The 19,020-nt window shown below is 46.6% G+C and overlaps 1 protein-coding gene across 1 annotated transcript in view; it reads left to right on the forward strand.

Moving 5' to 3' along the window:
• Spg11 (SPG11 vesicle trafficking associated, spatacsin) overlaps positions 1 to 19,020 on the forward strand; it is a 66,123-nt gene that overhangs the window by 39,705 nt on the left and 7,398 nt on the right. Inside the window, exons 22-30 of the mRNA XM_057780220.1 lie at positions 4,272 to 4,477; positions 5,080 to 5,188; positions 6,437 to 6,596; positions 7,019 to 7,288; positions 8,488 to 8,688; positions 9,368 to 9,475; positions 10,531 to 10,693; positions 13,631 to 13,845; positions 14,408 to 15,155. Of these exons, the coding sequence (XP_057636203.1) occupies positions 4,272 to 4,477; positions 5,080 to 5,188; positions 6,437 to 6,596; positions 7,019 to 7,288; positions 8,488 to 8,688; positions 9,368 to 9,475; positions 10,531 to 10,693; positions 13,631 to 13,845; positions 14,408 to 15,155 (2,180 nt within the window). The remainder of the gene's footprint in view (positions 1 to 4,271; positions 4,478 to 5,079; positions 5,189 to 6,436; positions 6,597 to 7,018; positions 7,289 to 8,487; positions 8,689 to 9,367; positions 9,476 to 10,530; positions 10,694 to 13,630; positions 13,846 to 14,407; positions 15,156 to 19,020) is intronic.

A 19,020-nucleotide genomic window follows, 5' to 3' on the forward strand; every position in this document is an offset into this window, starting at 1 on the left:
CTGTTAGAAAAGCATATGTGTGTTTTACTGGTGCGTTTTAAAAAGTAGTGAAACTGATCATTACCTGCACTGTGATTGTTTGCCTTTGTTTTGTCTTAAATGTTTGTATTCTTGGAAAATTTCATACAATGCATTTTGATCGTATTCACCCCCTTATATCCCAGGTGTCCCCACCTTCCTACTTACCCAACTTCATACTTTGTGTGTTCCCCTGTCCCCTCTGTCCCCTTGAGCCCACTTTGTGTGAACTGAGCACAGCTGAGCCTGAGGCCTGCTTTGCGGATGGTCAGTGCACCAGGTGTCACCCCGCTAAGGAAGACGGGCTCTCCCTTCCCTCCCCCAGCACAATCACATGCCAGCAGCTCCTCAGCTAGCATGGGACTTTGTGCCCACCTCCCCTGCACCGAGCTGGGATTCTGTCTGGCTTGAGCTTATGTGGTCTTGGCACGCTGTCACAGTCTGTGAGTTCACATGTCCTCCCGCCCCGCTCTGTCTGGAGAGCACAGTTTTCTTGACATCATCCACCGCCTCTGGCTCCTATAATCTTTCGGTCCCCTTTCCACATAGATCCCTGAACCTTGAGGAAAGGGGGCTGAGCACTCTGGTGTCCCTTATCCTGTGCAAATGAATCAGCTGGGAGTCTGTGGTCATCACCACCGACTGCAAAGAGAAGTTTCTCTGACGAGGGCTGAGCTCAAGTTCAGGTTTAGACCCTGTCAGACTCCAAGCAGTCCCAGGTCACCGAGGTGACTAGGGACAACAGTGATTGTGTTCGGGTGGTGACTTCGTTTTTCCATTGTGCCTTTCTTTTGCATTTCGAGTTTTTGGCTTTATTGTACATAATATTTGCTAATGGAAAAAGTAAAACAATAACTCTGAAAAGAGACCTGTTTTAAAGTCACGTGACAGCTGCTCAGGCACCAGCAGCTGCAGCAGAGGGATTCTGTACAAGGTGCATTTTGTATGCACGAGCTGTCTTCTGTGTTCTTCTTCATACAGAATTGGGGGAACTGTCTGATGTAATTGACAGCGAGATTTTTTTGTTTTATGATTAACGCAGGGATGCATTTTAAGCTGTTTTAGTAGGTTTTCCTGGTGATGTAGTTCAGTAGTTCAGGAAGGAGGGAGTGAGAGACAGGAGGCCGGACTCCAATTCTCCATATTAAAGGGTTGGCAATGTCTCGTTCATCTTGCTAGAAAACTTTCTACGTATATAAAATGTACATCTGAGACCTCTAAAATGTACCTGGAGCTTGACTCAGTGGTTAAGAGCACTGGCCACTCTTCCAGGGGACCTGTGACTCCAGTTCCAGAGGATCTGATGCCCTTTTCTTCTCTCCATGGACACTGAGCACACATAATGCACAGACGCTTGTACATATAAAGTAGAAATGAATCTCAAAAGACAAGGCAGTGTTGATGTTCTAGGCAGCTCGTGCTCATACCCGTAGCATGCTCAGAGCACAGGTCCAGCGCTTTTGAAAGTTCTTGGTGGCTGCTGGGTGAAGGTAGAAGCTACAGTGCTGAAGCGTTTGAATGGGGGCTCCAAGAGAATCTGGGGTCAGCAATACAGCTCCGCAGGTGAGGAGCCCGGCAAGCTGAGCCCTAGGACCTGTGTGGCGGAGGAAGAGGGCTGGCCTCCACACCACACCCTCCACCTACGTGACCACATAAGCTGACCTGGGGGGCTCCTCCTACCACAGCAGCCCACAGGCAGATTAACCAGCCGACTCGGGCCTGTATTCTAGTTGTGCTCAGTCATTCTGTGGAAATAGCTTCGGAAAGCAGTTACCTTTCTAGAAGAGTCAGGTTTGGGCCACATCTCACACAAACCAGTAACGCTGCTCCATCTGTTAAGTCACAGCTGGCAGCATTATGGGCCACGCTGGCTCAGGGGGAGCAGGGTATTTTGTTTACTCTTAGAGCAGTGGTTTTCATCCTGTGTGTTATAACCCCATTAACAAACCTCTGTCTCCAAAAATATTTACATTATGATTCACAACAGTAGCAAAATTACAGTTATATAGTAAAAGGGTCACCACAACATGAGGAACTGGATTAAGAGGTCCTAGCATTAGGAAGACTGAGAACCACACTGCTCTAGAGCAACATGTCGCTGACTGGCTAAATCCAGTTTAACCAGTGCAACTAGGTGTTGTGGAGCATTTTGTTGTTTAAACTCAATGAGTACGGCAGGGCTGTGTTTCCTGTGACCGTGTGGCAGTGTGCTGGACACTGATGTCTTTTCTAAATCCGTTTTTGCAGAGACATCTTTGCAAGGATAGGCGTATTGTTTTGTGCTTCTGAGATTGCGTTCTGCATTGGTCATGGAAGCACAGCCACTGTTAATAGCACATCTCTGTGCCTTGTATGGAAGAGTCTTAGAACTTGATTTATCTGGGGTGTGGACCTCAGGGGGCCACGATGGCAAAAAGGACTTTGAACTCTGAATTGGCCCGACAAGCTGCCACAGTACGACTCAACACTGGTCCCCGTAGACTGGGGGCATATTTTGTGAAACAGTTGGCAGCGTAGTGACAGCTTTGAGTGTTTGTGCTGACACAGACGAGAAGTGCTGTGTCCCTCATCTTTTCCTGCAGCCTCTTCTCTACAAGATGATGCTTCTGGTGGGTTCCTATCAGTTAGGAACCAGCCACAAATCTAACTATCATTCTTACCAATAGCCCACTTATAGCAGAGAAGAACTAAGACCTACTGCAGAATACAAGGAATCAGGAGAGGAAACTACTTTCAGTAGATACACTAAAGCAGATCTGGAGAAACAAAAATGCCATGCTACGAATTCTCTTATAAAACTTTTGCTGGAACTCAGAAATATAAGCAGTGCTCAGTCTTCCTTTTTGCAGAGATGAAAGGGCAGCTGGTTAGTTACAATGTCACCTCCATCCGGACAGCACTGGTCCCGCTGGCACTTGGTTGGCTCTCCATTTCTCCCCAGAGAAAGCAACTTTTCTGAAGAAAAATAAAAAATTCCACAACCTTGGCGTTGCCATTGGCAATGGGTAGTGAGTGCATTTCACACTTACCAAATTTTTCCCAATTATGCCAGGCAGTGGGGTGCACACCTTTAGTCCCAGCACTCAGGAGGCAGAGGCAGGCAGGTCTCTGAGTTGGAGGTCAGCCTGGTCTACAGAGCTAGTTCCAGGACAGCCAGGGTTGTTGCACAGAGAAACCCTGTCTCTAAAACAAAAACAAAAAATTCCCAATTAAAAATTTTTAATTTAAGGAAATAGTTATAGTACCCAAAATAAGGTGACCTAGAACCCAAATGAGCAAAAAGGGAAGGGAGAGAGCAAGTGATCAAATACCAGGCTCCCTGCCTGCCTTTGACGTTGTTTTGTTTTCTTGTCCTAGTGAGAAGCAGATGGCTTTTTTTCTTTTTTTTTCCCCAAGACAGGGTTTGTCAGTGTAGCCCTGACTGTCCTGGAATTCACACTGTAGATCAGGCTGGCCTCAAACTCAGAGGACAAACTCCACCTGCCTTTGTCTCCTGAGTGCTGGCATTAAAGGTGTGTGCCACCACTGCCTGGTGAGAAGCAGTTTTTAAAAAAGTGCATGTGTCTGTCTGTCTATATATGTGTCTGTGTGTACACCAAGATACCCACAGAAATCAGAAATAAGTTTTTGTTTTAAGATTCTATTTTTCTGGGCAGTGGTGACACATGCCTTTAATCCTAGCACTCGGGAGGCAGAGGCAGGCGGATCTCTGAGTTTGAGGCCAGCCTGGTCTACAGAGTGAGTTTCAGGACAGCCAAGGCTGTTACACAGAGAAAACCTGTCTCAAAAAACAAACAAAACAAAAAATTCTAAGTTACGTGTCTGTAGTAGGGAGGGGTTATACACGTGCAGATGGGAATCCAGGAGAGGATACCAGGTCCCCTGCAGCTGGTGTGACAGATGGCTGTGAGCTGCCTGGCATGGGTGTGGGAGCCTGACTTGGGTCATCGACAATAATGTAAGCACTTGTAACTACTGGGCCATCTCTCTAGCCTAGCGGACAATGTCTGTGAGCTGGTTCCCTGCGCCATGTGAGTCTGGGGAATCAAACCCAAGTTGTCAGGCTGAGTACCAAGTATCTTTACCCACTGAGCCATCTTCCTGGCCCCCCTCATCTGACTTTTATGTGGGCTCTGAGGTGTGAACTGAGGTCCTCACACTTGTACAGCAAGATCTTAAACCATTGAGCTAGGTCTCCAGCCAGTGTGAAAATGATGTTTCTGACTGATGTAATGTTGATCTTTGTTTTTCAGGATCCAGCAAGTAGGCAAGGAGGCCTACACCTTAGGGCTCACTTCCTCCCACAGCCCTGCAGTAGCAGCTGCCTGTGTGTGCTTCTTAGAGTTGCTTGGTCTTAGCAGCCTCAAGCTCAGAGTTGACATGAAAGTGGTGAATGTGATTCTGGGCTACAAGTGCAGAAATGAAGACGTTCACCCCAGTTCTGTCAGAGAGTCTCTAGGTACAGCACCTTTGTTCTGTTTTGCCCAAAGGACACGTGGGGAAGGGTGGAGACAGTACTTACCCCCTTTCTTGCACAGTTCATGTTATTTATTTCACTTTTTCTTTTTCTTTTTTTTTTTTTTAGTTTTTTTTTTTTTAGTTTTTCGAGACAGGGTTTCTCTGTGGTTTTGGAGCCTGTCCTGGAACTAGCTCTTGTAGACCAGGCTGGTCTCGAACTCACAGAGATCCACCTGCCTCTGCCTCCCAAGTGCTGGGATTAAAGGCGTGTGCCACCACCGCCCGGCCTTTTATTTCACTTTCTTAGATGTCATTTTAATGGGGTTTAAATGACCCTGAGCCTCATTACTTGAACAGAAATGCCCAGGTCCTGACTTTTTCTATTGAACACATGCCCAGACCCTTGATGGCTTTGATCTCATTGAGCCTTTTCTTTGGTTTTTGGTTTTTTTGGAGATGGGGCCCCACTGTGCTCTCTCTTGCTCAGGCTGACCCTGAGCTCCTGAACCTGAGCAGTCCTCTTCCTCAGCGTCCTGAAGAGCTGTGGCTGCAGGGCTGTGCCGCTGTGCCCACTTGGGTCTTTCTCACCCGTGTTTTTCACAGCTGAAAAGCTGACTAAGCTTGCTGCCGGTGACAAGGCCACCACCGAAGAGCTGCTCGTTCTCTTGGAAGAAGGCGTGTGGAACAGCTTTGGGCAACAGGGTTTCAACAGGTTTGTGAGCTGCAGCCTCGGGCTGTTCTAGTAAACCTGACCGTGGCAGCCTGTGTTCGGCTGATCTTCCAGTGTCATGCTCTTTCATCAAAATCCTGGTCTTCCTCAGCCGGCATAAAGCAGACAAAGAGTTGCAGCTTCCCTGTGGATGCCCTCTGTGCGGATGAAAAGGAAGTCTGCTCCTCCTTGTAGGCAAGAGAGGTGGTGGGTTGTTAAGGTTGTTGCGGTGTTTTGTCTGCATGTATGTCTATGTACCACATAAGTTCAGTGTCCTCAGAGGCCAGAAAAGGCATCAGATCCTTGGAACTAAAGTTACAAAAGGTTGTGAGCTGTCATGTGGGTGCTAGAGCTGCACATGGGTCCTCTGTCAGAACAGCAATTGTTTTAACTACTGAGCCACCTCTCCAGCCCAAGAGAGGAGTGTTTGTTTTGTTTTCAAGACAGGGTTTCACTGTGTAGCCTTGGCTGTCCTAGAACTCACACTATAGACCAGGCTGGCTTAGAACTCAGAGACCTACCTACCTCTGCCTCCTGAGTGCTAGGATTAAAGATGTGCACCACCACACCCAGCTAGTTTTTTTGTTTTGTTTTGTTTTTAGGAAGTCTAATAAATATTTGGTATGTGTTGAGAAGCATATATTTTAATTATTTTTATTTTTACCACAACAGAGATCAAACCCACAGCCTCATGCATGTTAAGCATTTGTTCTGTACTGGGTGATAATGCCTACTCCTGTTGAAAGGGTTTCTGTTTGTTTTGCTTTTCTCCTTTTTTAAAAAGAAAATGCTCTGGTTAATTTTTACCAATTTCCAAGTTTCAAACTAGATCTATATTATAGGTGTGTTCATATGTGTGTGTGTGTGTGTGTGCGCGCGTGCGTGCGTATGTGTGCAGGTGCCCATGGAAGCCAAAGGTATTGATTCCTTGGAAGGAGAATTGCAGGCAGCTGGGAGCCACCTAACATGGGTGATGAGAACCAAACCTGGGTTCCCTGTAGGAGCAGTAAGCTCCTCTCACCACTTAGCCATCTTATTTATTTATTTACTTCATGGTTTTTGTTTTTTAGACAGGGTCTCATTATGGAACCCTGACTGGCTTGGAGCTCGCTCTATAGACCAGGCTGGCTTTTAAACTCATAGATACTCCCTGCCTTAGCCTCCTGAGTGCAGAAATGCACCCCCATGTCTGGCCTTAGAGCTATATTTTAATATTTTCCCATCTGCTGTCCATCCCCAATTCTGATATAGGTTGTCCAGTGAATCCAGCAGCCAGTGGGCATTAGTCTTACAGTTCTGCACGGTCCATAATATGAAGCTGAGCCTGTCCTACCTTAGAGAATGTGCCAAAGCAAATGATTGGCTGCAGTTCCTGGTTCACAGCCAACTCCATAACTACCACCCAGAAGAGGTAAACCCACTTCCCGAACAGTGTTCTTTCTGTTTTTGTCTGCTATGAGAGCTGTGTTTGCCAAGTTCATTAGACGGGCATCAGACAAGAGGGTGATCGTAGGTAGAGTGTGGACGAGTTTTGAGGATTCCAGCTTGAACATGGAAGTTCACTCAGATTCACTCAAAAGCAACCAACTGTGGTGTCTCAGGCCTGTCATCTCAGTACTAGGGAGACGGAGGAGGCAGGATCACAAGTTCTATGCCACCCTGGGCCAGATAGCCGGACGTTATCACGGACAAGTCAGAAGACTTTGGAAGCAGCACATGGTCACCTCTGACACAGTTCAGCATCCTAAAGATCCATCCTGAGCCTTTCTGTGATGCACATGCCCCCTCTAGCTAAGAAGGAATGTGAGTGTGTTTTAATCATCTGCCCTTTAGGTGAACTCTCTCCTCCAGTACTTCAGCCCCGTCCTTCAGAGCCACTTGAAGCTGGCTTTTGAGAAACTGTCATCAGGATCTATCTCTCAAGCGGACGGGGATCAAGACTACAAGGGCCACCAGGAACTCCAGCAAAGCAAAGAAGAGACGAGGGATTTCTTTGAAATTCTCCACCAGTGCTCGGAGGAGTCGGCCTCCTGGTCCTGGCTTCTGGCTGAGGCAGTGAGACAACGGGCTCCTGTCCTCAGTGTCCTGGCCGCTTGTCTCCAGGTGAGGGGCACGAGAAGCCTAAATTAAGGGGCCAGAAAGCAGTAAGACAGAACAGAGCTGAGCATCGTGGTGGGGGCCTGAAGTCCCACATACTTGGGTGGTTAAGTTAGGAGGATGGAAAGTTTGAGGCTAACCTGGGCCATAAGGCGAGATCCTGTCTCAAAAGAGCAGCACAAGGATTAGAGAGATGATGACTCAGGGCTTAGAGCACACACTGCACTCTTGAGGACCTGGGTTTGGGCACCAGCGCTCGTGCATACACCCCACACAGACACTCAGCACACACGAAGTTAAAATAAACTAAGTCTTTTAAAAAGTAAAATAACAACCACAAAAACAGCCAAAGCAAGGGCCAGTGGGAAGGCACTTGCCACCAAACTTGGCAACCTGAATCTGATTCTGGGCCTTACAAGGTGGAAGGAGATAACTGACTCCTGGAAGTTGTCCTCTGCTCGCCACACGTGCTCCATGACATGCGTCTACACGCATACATGCAAACATGCACACATACAAATACGTTTTTAAAAACAATCTAGGGATGGAGAGTTGGCTCAGTGGTTAAGAGTGCTTGTTGCTCTTGCAGAGAACTGGAGTTCAGTGCTCACAGCTTCCTGTTATTCCAGCTCTGGGCACCCATTGTCCCGTTCTAGCTTCTGTGGGCGTCAGCACACCCGTGCTCAGACACACAGAGAATCAGACAGGAGAGAGAAGAAAAAGGAAGAGAAAGAAAGGAAAGCGAGCCGCAGGCGGGGATGGGATGCACGATAGTGAGGCTCCTGCACCTGCTTCCAGCGTCACTGAAAGTGTCCGCGCTGCCACAGCTCAGGCTGTCCCATCCACTGAGCTTCCTCTCTATCTCCTGACACCAGTGAAGCCAGCAGTCAGAGCTCAGACCCTGGCTGGCTGGCCGTCACAAGAGCACTCTGCTGGGCAGGCATCCACGTCCCCCTCGCTGGAGAACTTCAGCTAGTTAATGGACTCTCGTCCCCTTGGTGGCCTTTGACTGCCACATTCTTCAGGACAGTATATGACGGTCCCTTGCATAGTCGTCAGTTTGTGTCATGTTTGGAAGCTCTCTGAGTGACCTGCACTGAGAAACAGTGACCTCTTCTGACAGGGAATGCCCATCTCTGGCCTTTGTGCATCTGTCTGATCCAGGCCCAGTTCTTTCCTTTTGAAACATTCTTATTCGATGACAGGGTGCCAGTGCTGTCCCCTGTCTATGTGTTTGGATTGTCACCTCTGTGGAGGACAGGGTTGCAGCTGAAGCAATGGAACACATCCAGGCCTCTGTAGAGGATCATCCATGGAGCCTTGAGGACCTGTCCGTTATCTGGAGAACTGTGTTGACGAGGCAGAAGAGCCACACCCTCATCCGAGGCTTCCAACTTTTTATTAAGGTATTTTATGTTCTCTCTCTCTCCAGGTTTTTCTAGAACTTCAGCATTCAAGGCATAGCACCCCTTGGCTTTTTCTTACTGAATCAACAAGAAATGATGGTAGACCTGCTATGTGTTGTTTAGTGTTAGGTATCAAGAGACAATAGTAGACCTACTGTGTGGTGTTTAGTGTTAGGTATCAAGCCCCAGGGCCTTTGAGAGACATCACGTTTATTTAGCAGAGGACTTACATGTATTGGTGTAGTAAGTTCTCACAATATAAAACTATGTATACGTAGATGTTATGAAGTGTCATTACCCTTATTTTATAGACTAATAACTAAAGTCACAGAACTCAAACCACACAGACTTAAGTGCACTAGAACGTGGGCATACTTACAGTTCAGATTCCTCCTTTCTAATCCAAAATTCCTCTCTTCTAATCTTACAACCCTACCAATAGTCTGGATGGTGCCACAGAGACCATAAGAGGGTAGGCTACTGGAGCATTTTGCCTCCAGGAATGCTTGTGGAGGCATAGCGCCACCCAGTGGACGTCTGTGGACTAACCAGAAACGGATTTGTTGATTTTTTTTTTTTTCTTCAAAAGGAAATAACACGAGAGATTTAATTTAGTTCTGAAGCTGCTATTAATAGCATTTGATGCTCTGGGTTTTCTAATTTCAACTCTTCTTCAAAGGATTCTCCCCTTCTATTGATTATGGAGATGTATGAACTGTGTATGTTCTTCAAGAATTACGAGAAAGCCAAAGTCAAGCTTGTGGAGTTCCAGAAAAGCCTTGAGATGGTAGGCTGGAATGGGAGTGCCCCGCCCTCTGGTCTGGAGTTGGTTGGTTTGGCTCTTGTGCTTGGTGGCTGGCATGGGGAGACAGCAGGCGAGCGAGTGAGTCACGTGACTGACAGTCATGTGTGTCATTGCAGAGAAGCCAGGCAGGCACGCAGTGAGTGTAGTTGCCACGGAGACGTGTCGCCTGATACGCTGCTGTGCTCGTGTCCTGATGGTGTAGCCACACTTTTAGTGGGGCAGAGATGGATGCGGACGCCAAAAAGAGAGGGGTGGCCGGTGGCTGCGTTTTCTCAATGGGGTGGCCCTGAGGGTGACGCAGGCGAGACACCGCTTTGTCTCCTGGGAGAGGCAAAGGTTTTGGTTCAGGAGCCATTGAGAAGGCTCAGCAGGTTTGCCTCGCAAGCTTGACAACCTCACTTCCATCCCCAGAGCCAGGGTGGAAAGCAGGAGAGAGCCCTAACTCCCTGAGGCGTCCCACGTGAGCCGTCTCACACATCTCTCAGTCCAGCGTTGCCCCGAAGCTGCTGCCATGAAGTTAGCGCCCATAGCTTAGAATTATTTTTGGAGGGCATTCAGAATATTAGAGTAAAATTAAATATTAAATAAAATAAGATTTTTCGTATTTTAATAAGAAAGGAAATGCCTACTCAGGTAAGGGTTTTTGAGACATTGTGTTGCTCAGTAGCCTAGACTGACCTGGAACTTATAATTCTCCTCTTCCTCAACAGAGGTAAGAAAGGCTATCCAAAAGACCTTAATGATAGGGATTTGAAATCTTCTGTGCTTAAATATAGGAAGCTTCCAAGTGAGAAACTAATTTGGTAGTATGAAGAATTTAAGTCAGGGAACTCCATGGTTCCCAGTGTTGGCGTCTCTCGACTTTCATACACATAGCCCCGATATCAACACTCCATGTGTGATAGACCAAGGAGAATGCTCATACACTCCTGTGTGATAGACCCTTAAAAGTTTTTGGCTTTCCTCTCCCGAAATGTGAGGATTCTGCTTTTTCATTCCAAGAACCATTGTCTTTGAGCCTTTGTTGTTTCTTATAGCTTGACACAGCTCCTGCAAGGCGCCTTCCTGTCCTCCCTGCCGCATGGATGAAGGACCAGGCGTGTTTCATTTTGAAACTCATGCCACAGCAGTGTCAGACACAGTATGAGCTGGGGAAGCTCCTCCAGCTGCTTGTCGGAACTGAGCCCCTCTTCTCCGACGGTAAGCCAGCGTTGCCCTGGAGCTACTGCCAAGAAGTTAGCTCCCATATCTTAAAATTATTTTTGGAGCGCATTCAGAATTTTAGAATGCATCGAGAGATAGCATCACACTGATGTCCATAACTGAGTGTGAAGAGGTCGTCTGTAATAGCGCCATCCACTGTGATGCAACCAGTCCTTCTAAACAACTGTCACATGATTGTAGATGGCAGTTTCTGTCGCCCTCGGTCCTGCGCTGTTCAGTCCCCACAAAATACACAGAGGCTTTTATTAATTATAAACTGTTTGATCTATAAGCTCAGGCTTATTATTAACTAGCTCTTATGACTTAAATTAACCCATTATTCTTGTCTGTGTTTAGCCATGTGGCTTGATACTCTTCCTCAGTGCAGCATTTTCATCTTGCTTCCTCTGCATCTGGCTGGTGACTGCAGACTGAGCCTTTCCTCTTCCCAGAATTCTCCTAGTCTGGTTGCTCCACCTATACTTCCTGCCTGGCTACAGGCCACTCAGCATTTTATGAAACCAATATGAATGACAAATCTTTACAGGGTTTAAGAACATTATCACATACACACATACACACACACTCACACGTGTGTATGTACACACGTATGTGTGCACGTGCTTCTGGATTGACACATCATTGTAATACTCTCTGGCAGATAACTGTAATATGTCCTCATTGCTTATGGCCACAAACCCTATTTCAGAAATAATAATTAATTGTGAACATTTTAGAGACAATTTGTGCTTTCTTTTTTTCCTCTAGACATTGGCTCTCTAAGATTGTTGCCAGTTATATCAAACTGACATTGTCTTTCTCTTTTCTGCTTGTTGGGTCTTTCAAGTTGTTGAGAGACAGTGTCCTCTGGTTGTACTGTTCCAGGATACTCACAGATGTTCAGCTGATAAGCAGAGCTCCACAGAACACTGACAAGATGCTGGGCTCAGTACCAAATATTCCAGGCTCCAGGTCTCATGGCTGAAAGAAAACAGTGTTTCTAAGAGGTAGCATTCCAGAACAGCACCGGCTAGTGACTATGTGCTGGTTAGTGTTTCTAAGAGGTAGCACATTCCAGAACAGCACTGGCTAGTGACTGTGCTGGTTAGTGTTTTGTCAAGCTGACACACGCAACATTTACCTGGGAAGAGCTGCCTCAGTTGAGCAATTGCCCATATCAGACTGGCCTTGGTTATGTCTATGAGGAATGGTCTTGGTTGTTGATTGACATGGGAGGGTCCAGCCCACTGTGGGCAGTGCTGGTCAGAGCCCGAGCCAGAAGAGCAAGCCTGTAAGCAGCATTTTGCCATGGTCTCTGCCTCAGTTCCTGCTTCTGGTCCCTGCCCTGACTTCCCTCTGTGATAGACTGTTACTGGGCAGTGTGAGCTGAAAGAAACCCTTTCTTCCCTGAGCTCAGAATGCTATAGCACAGCAACAGAAGCAGACCACAGCACATTTCTGTAAGCACAGCTATGCTCTTTCTAAGCCTGTGGTTTACTTCTGTAATCCTTGCAACTGGAAGGCATGCAGGAAGACCTGAGGCCAGTGTGGGCTACATAACAAGACCATGTCTCAAAAACCAAGAAAAACATGTGTTTTCTATAATGTTTTCTATATTTCTTTTGCGTTTTCTATAATATAAAGAGAGAAGGCATGACCATGCTGGTGACCTTTGTGTGGTGTGTCGCCTGTCTCTAGAACTATCTAAATCAAACTGCCATTCTGCAGCAAACACTAGAAATAACCTCATGTCGTCCTGTGTAAGTGGACATGCATGGGCTTCACATAATACTAATTGGAAGTAGGAACAAACCCAGCCGCACAAAGCACTGGTAGAGAATCCTTGCTCGTCTGTTTGTCTGTGTTGCTGTACTGGCTATCAATCCAGGTGTCATGTGTGCTAACAGCTCTCTACTGTCAAGATGTACTCACGGCTCTGAAATTCCTGATGTTACCAGGGTAATCTTCCAGGGACAACAGGAAGTGCAGCTGTGTCCGCTGTGTTAAACAAACACCAGATGGAGCAAATATTGCTCCACTCTGAATATAGTTACAGTAGCCATGCCTGAGGACTGGCCAGTATAATTGTAGCTGCCCTGCAAGCCTGTGTCTCCATCCAAATGATGCTGGTTTTGAGTGAGCAAATGACCAAACAAATTTGATGGAAATAAGAACAAATGAGATAGACAGAAACACACACACACACACACACAGAGAGAGAGAGAGAGAGAGAGAGAGAGAGAGAGAGAGAGAGAGAGAGAGAGAGAGAGAGAGAGAGGCAGGCTAAGGTTGGAGTAAGAATTGCCATGAGACTGAGGCCAGTCCGGACTAAAGTGAGATTCTATCTAATAAAAGCCACATGTGTATGACAGATGTTGATTTCATGTCTTAATCTAATCTCTGTCAGTTCTTCGAGCAAGTTGGGCAAGTTCAGCCAGACTTTGACTAAGGGTTTTGCAATGTACACACACACTCATACATGCATACATATACACACACATATATATAAACTGAAAATGCTAAGTGTCATATATGCATACATATGTACATATTTATATATGTATATACATATTCATGATACATACGTGTTTGTGGATAGATAGAGTGAAAGAGATAGATGGGACTTAGCATTTTGAGTATGTAGGTAACTGAACTTACAGCTTCTCTTATCAGTCAGAATAAAAGACTTGTTTTTACAGGACATAGACCTATAATCTTAGCACTTGGGAGGTAGAGTCAGAAGAATCAGGAGTTCAAGGTTTTCCTTGGCTAGTAATAAGTCAAGACCAGCTTGAGCATTGTGCTACCCTGACTCAAAAAAACAATCAAACAAACAAAAACAACCCAAAAAAGAAAGTCCTGTGTCTGTTTCTCCTTTCCTCACGGGGTGTTTCCTCAGTACTGTGTGACTGTGTCCTCCTCTCTTCCACACAGGCCCAGATGTGCATAAGCTGTGTGTGCTCAGCCAGATCTTGAAGGATACACCTGTGGCCATCAGCCCTGCAGTTATTACCAGCTACAGCCCTGAGAATTTTCAGCATGAGTGTAGATCTATTTTGGAAAAGCTGAAGGCGGATGGACAGTTTGCTGTGGCCAGGAGAGTAGCAGAGTTAGCAGCGTTGCCTGTGGACAGCTTGGTCATTGAGCAGGTAGAACATTTAAGATGCTCACGCTCCTAACAGAGAACCCAAGAGATGCAGTCCATAGGCGGGGCAGCCCTTTCTGCACATTACTTCAGAAGTGAGTATGCTTTGAAGTAAGCACAGCCTATAGAACAGCAGTTCTCTACCTGGAAGTCACATGTCAGATGTCCTGCATATCAGATATCTATATTATGATTCGTAATAATTGCAAAATTAGTTATAAAGTAGTGACAAAATTAATTTTATGGTTGGGGTCAGCACAGCAGGAGGAACTGCATTCAAGGGTCGCAGCACTAGGAAGGTTGAGAACCACTGCCCTGGAATCAGCTCAGCTGCTTTCCTTTGAACAGGGTAAATAGAACGCGGCTTTCTCCGAGCCCCCGCTCAGACGCTCTGAGAACTGTTTTCGTTCTGACTTTGCTCATAATTGTACCCAGCACCCTCTGCAGCCCAGGCTCATCTGTAATCATGAGATTGGCTTGTAGCCAGCATGGCCTTAGTGCATCAATGTCTGGAGGATGCTTCCTTACCCCGGCAAAGCTGAAGTCTGCTTTGTTCAATTTCACAGCTAACCCAGGAAATGGAGACCCTAAAACACACTCAGAAGTGGTCCATCAAACACACAAGAATTGACTTCTGGAAAAAGTGCCATGAAAACTTTAAGAAAAACTCCATTTCGAACAGAGCGGCCTCTTCCTTCTTCTCCAGCCAGGTCCCTGTGGTGAGTGAGCATCCCGCTGAGCCAGGCAGCCTGGAGGAGCGCCACCTGCTGCTCACGCTGGGAGGGCACTGGCTGGCCCGGGAAGAGCCTGTTCCCTTGGGAGAACTGGAAGAGCTGGAGAAACAGGCCTGGATCTGCCGCATCACCCGGCATGCCTGTGGAGGGGGCACGGAGGAAACCCAGCCCAGCCCCTCTCAACAAGTGTCAGCTGGCGCTGAACTGTCTTTTGATATCTTAGCCGATGAGTTTTCCTTCTCCAAGCTTGCTGCTCTGAACACATCCGAATACTTAGACCTTAATGGTCTTCCATCTAAAGAGACGTGTGAGAACAGGCTGAATTGGAAGGAGCGGGAAGCACTGAATGCTCTGATTGGACAGCTGCTGGATGGCAGCTGTGTGCACGAAGCAAGCAGGGTGTGCCGGTATTTCCACTTCTACAGTCAGGATGTGGCGCTGGCGCTGCACTGCAGAGCCTTGGCGTCCGCAGAGGCCGGCGTGGACGACCTGCACTCAGACATCCGAGCTCTCCTCCCAAGTGCTGCGCTGCCTGACGACCAAGAGAGCCCTAGCGCCCCTCTCCGGAAAGTCCATAGCAGTAAGTAAAGGGTGACACCCTGTCTGCCTTTGCCACATGGTCCAGTACTGTCTCCAGAAAGGGGGCACCTCTTAAGATGTTTAGTTACACTAAACTAAGGAGCCACTAACTTTTCCCCAAGTAATATGTAAACAAGGTTATTAACTAGTCAATAAAGTAACATCTTTTTACTAGCTCAAGTAGATCAAGTGGAGGAATTCAGCTTGGCTGATACTAGTTTAGTTGACTGAAATTATATAAATTATATAAATATTATAAGCCAGCACTGGGAGGCAGAAGCAGGATTGCCCATGAGTTTGAAGCCAGCCAAGGGCTACATAGTCAAACTATCTTAAAACAAAAATAAAGCCAAAAACATCAGGCATGTGAGCACACACCTTTAACATCAGCATTCAGGAGGCAGGGGCAAGTGGATTTCCATGAATTCAAGGCCAGTTTGGTCTACATAGCAAGTTCCAGGACAGCCAAGTCTAGGGGAAGAGAAGTTGATATAAAGTACATAGACACCTTTTGTAGGGGACCAGTTTGGTTCCCAGCAACCAAGTTAGATCATTCACAAGGCCCTGTAGCTCTAGCCCCTTCTTCTACCACTCATACACACACATAGGATTAAAATCAAGTATCTGCTTAAGAATTTATAATATACATCGGTAGGAGATAGAAATAAAATAGGTTTTGTGTTATTCACCTCATTGAACTTGCTTTTCCTATGTTTTTTTTTTCTTGGAATTTTCTACATAGACATGTCGAATAGAAACAGAGAATGTTCCGTGTCACCATTGCTCTCATTTATGTGTCATTGTGCTGGCTGGGCCGAAACTGTCCGGTGGGTGGTCGTGGGCGACCATGGGCGGTCTTGGGCAACCAACCATGAGCGGTCATGGGCGACCATTGGCGTACTCCCTTGCTGCTTTCGTGGGAGGAAAGCACTCACCTCATTCTGCACTGATTTGGGGATAGACTTTATCGTCATTGTTCAGTGTTCATTGTGATTGTTTCTGCACCTGTTGATCTGTTTGTGTAGTTTTTTTCCTTCTTTAAACTATTAATATGAGATATGCTTATTGATTTTTAAATACCGAACCAACCATGCATTCCCAGGTAAACACATCACCTTTGATCAGTAGAGGTGGGACTGGTTAGCGCTTTGGCTTGAGGGCTTTTGTGTGTATGTTCTTGAGGACTAGTCTCAAATTTACTTTTTTGTTTGTTCGTTTTGAGACGGGATCCCTCTACATAGCCCTGGCTGTCCTGGAACTCCCTTTGTAGACCAAGCTGGCCTCAAAAATCACAGAGATTCTCCTGTCTTTGAAGTGCTAGGACTACAGACACGCACCACCACACCCAGCTGTGGTTTACCCAGGTGTAATTTATCCCACCCCCACCCTACCCGACACCTTCCAAGGTCTTATGTAGCCCAGACCAACCTTTAATTTCTTGTGTACCTGAGGATGATGTTAAACCCCATCTTCCTACCTCCACCTCTCAAGTGCTTGGATTAGAGGCGTGAGCCACTGTGGCTGACTTAATGTTATTTCCCCAAGTCTGAATCTAGAGGCTTAATTTTAGAATATTTTAAATTATGAATTCCTTTTATAATTATATAGTTATTAAGATTATCTTTTAGCTTTTGGATGAGTTTTGGTAGTTTGTGGTTTTTTCAGGAAAACTTTTTCCCCTGCGTTTTGGATCATTTGGACTGTTTTCTACCTTATTGTGTAATGTTTTTGTTTTTTCTTTTTAAAGAAAAGTACATGGGTGTTTTTCACTGTGTGTGGAAATACAGTTGTAGTCTTCACGTGGACTCTGGAAATACAGTTGTAGTCTTCACGTGGACTCTGTGGAAATACAGTTGTAGTCTTCACGTGGACTCTGGGAATCAAACTGGAATTCCCTAGAAGAACAGTCAGTGTTCTTAACTGCTGAGCCATCTCTTCAGCCCCCCACCCCTTTTTGACACAGGGTCTCTCTATGTAGCCGGCCTAGAACTCAATACGTGAGCCACGTTTGTCTGTGCACCATGTGTATTCATTGCCCTCAGCAGCCAGAGGAGGGTATCCAACCCCGGAACAAGAGCTGGGGTTGGTTGTGAGCTGCCATGTGGGTACTGGGGATTGAACCTGGATTCAATATGGATTTACCTCCTCCCAACCCCCAGCTCACTCCAGCTGCCATGGCAGCCTCTACCACCACTGCCAAGAGGTGTCTTAGGTGCCAGGGCAAGGGAGGGTAAGCACAGGAGCTCATGCCCTACCCTAAAACTGGTCCTAGCGCTTGCTTGAGTGCTCGTATGTACAGACAGACACTTGCAGTCTCTCCTCCACCTCTGTGCTCAGGTCTGGGCTTCTACAGGTTTGTTTGTTATGTTTTGAGACTTAGCCCATGCTGGCCTCCAACTGGCTATGTAGCCAAGAATGACCTTGAACTCTTGATCTCCTCCTCCCAAGTACTGGGATCAGAGAGATGCCCCCAACACCCTGCTTCACTTTTAAAGTGTATGTTTTTAGATTTAAACTGTTTTTCTGTTTGGCTCTATCACTGTATGGGCAGCGGTGGCCTTGAACTCCTTACTGAGTCTCCCTGCATCCACTTCTAGAGAGCTGGGGTTACAGGCTTGTGCCGCCATGCAGACTTATGTGATGGGAGTGGAGTTCAGGGCTGCAGGCATGCTAGGCTTCTTCAGCTCATGATGCTTCATATTCTAAGTATAGAAGTTTTTTTTTTGTTTTTTTGTTTTGTTTTGTTTTTCGAGACAGGGTTTCTTTGCAGCTTTGGAGCCTGTCCTAGAACTAGCTCTTGTAGACCAGACTGGTCTCGAACTCACAGAGATCCTCCTGCCTCTGCCTCCCAAGTGCTGGGATTAAAGGCGTGCGCCACCACCGCCTGGCTAAGTATAGAAGTTTAGCATGCTTAGTGTAACAAAAGACAGAGTACAGTCATGCAGAACGCGAAAAGTAAATTCAGTGCTGTCTCTTCAGAGCTTCCAGGACACCAATTTTTTGCTTGCATGTGTTCTTTTCTGCTTGTCAGTGTAGACACACACAACACATTTCCCCAAAAGTTAGACCCTATCATATTAATCTACACGTTTACCCTGTCAGGATGGACCAGTGGGCTCTCTAATGGGGAAAGACCATTCTACTGGATGGATGTACCATACTTCAGTGGGGTTTGATTGATTTGATTGATAGTAAAACGCTGTGTCACAAACAGAGTAGTAGCACACATCTACAATCTTAGCACTTGGGAGCTGAAGCAGGAGAATCACTCCTAAGTTAAGGCAGCCTGAGCTACAAAGTGAGTTCCGGGCCACCCGGTGCTAAGAATGAGTTGCTGAGAGACGAAAAAAGACGAAGTGTCACACGGTCTACTTACGAAAATGTTCTGCCAAGTAAGAAATATTTCTCCTAGTTCAGGCTAAGGCTTGGCATTTTTACAGTGCTGGGTTTCAACCTAAGGCCTTTAAAAAGAAAACAAAAAAAGATAGGCAAGTACTCTGCTTCTGAACCACATGCCTGGCCCCAAGATTTCCTTTCTAAAACCTGGAATAAGACTGGGGAGGAGTTATTTGAAGAAGGGAGGCAGAGCCCTGCTGAAGTGAGAACCAAGGGGTAGAGAGATGGTCTGGAGATAGATAGATGTGTTGTCTGTGCGACACAAGGGGGCTCGAGAGCAGAGGGCTCTGACGCGTCTCCGTGCTGGCCTCTAGCGCATGCAGGAAACTTGAAGTCTGAGGTAGTGAGATCACTGAAGAAACCATGGTTGGATTTCCTAAAAGGCGATGATGGAGGTTTAAGTGGGGCTCTGTCAGAAGTGGCCCCAGAGCCAGGAGCATCATGGAAGCTCAGTTCAGAGGTGGTGGGGG

Source organism: Chionomys nivalis, chromosome 9 (assembly GCF_950005125.1).
Source record: "Chionomys nivalis chromosome 9, mChiNiv1.1, whole genome shotgun sequence".
In the NCBI taxonomy this organism is placed as follows: domain Eukaryota; kingdom Metazoa; phylum Chordata; class Mammalia; order Rodentia; family Cricetidae; genus Chionomys; species Chionomys nivalis.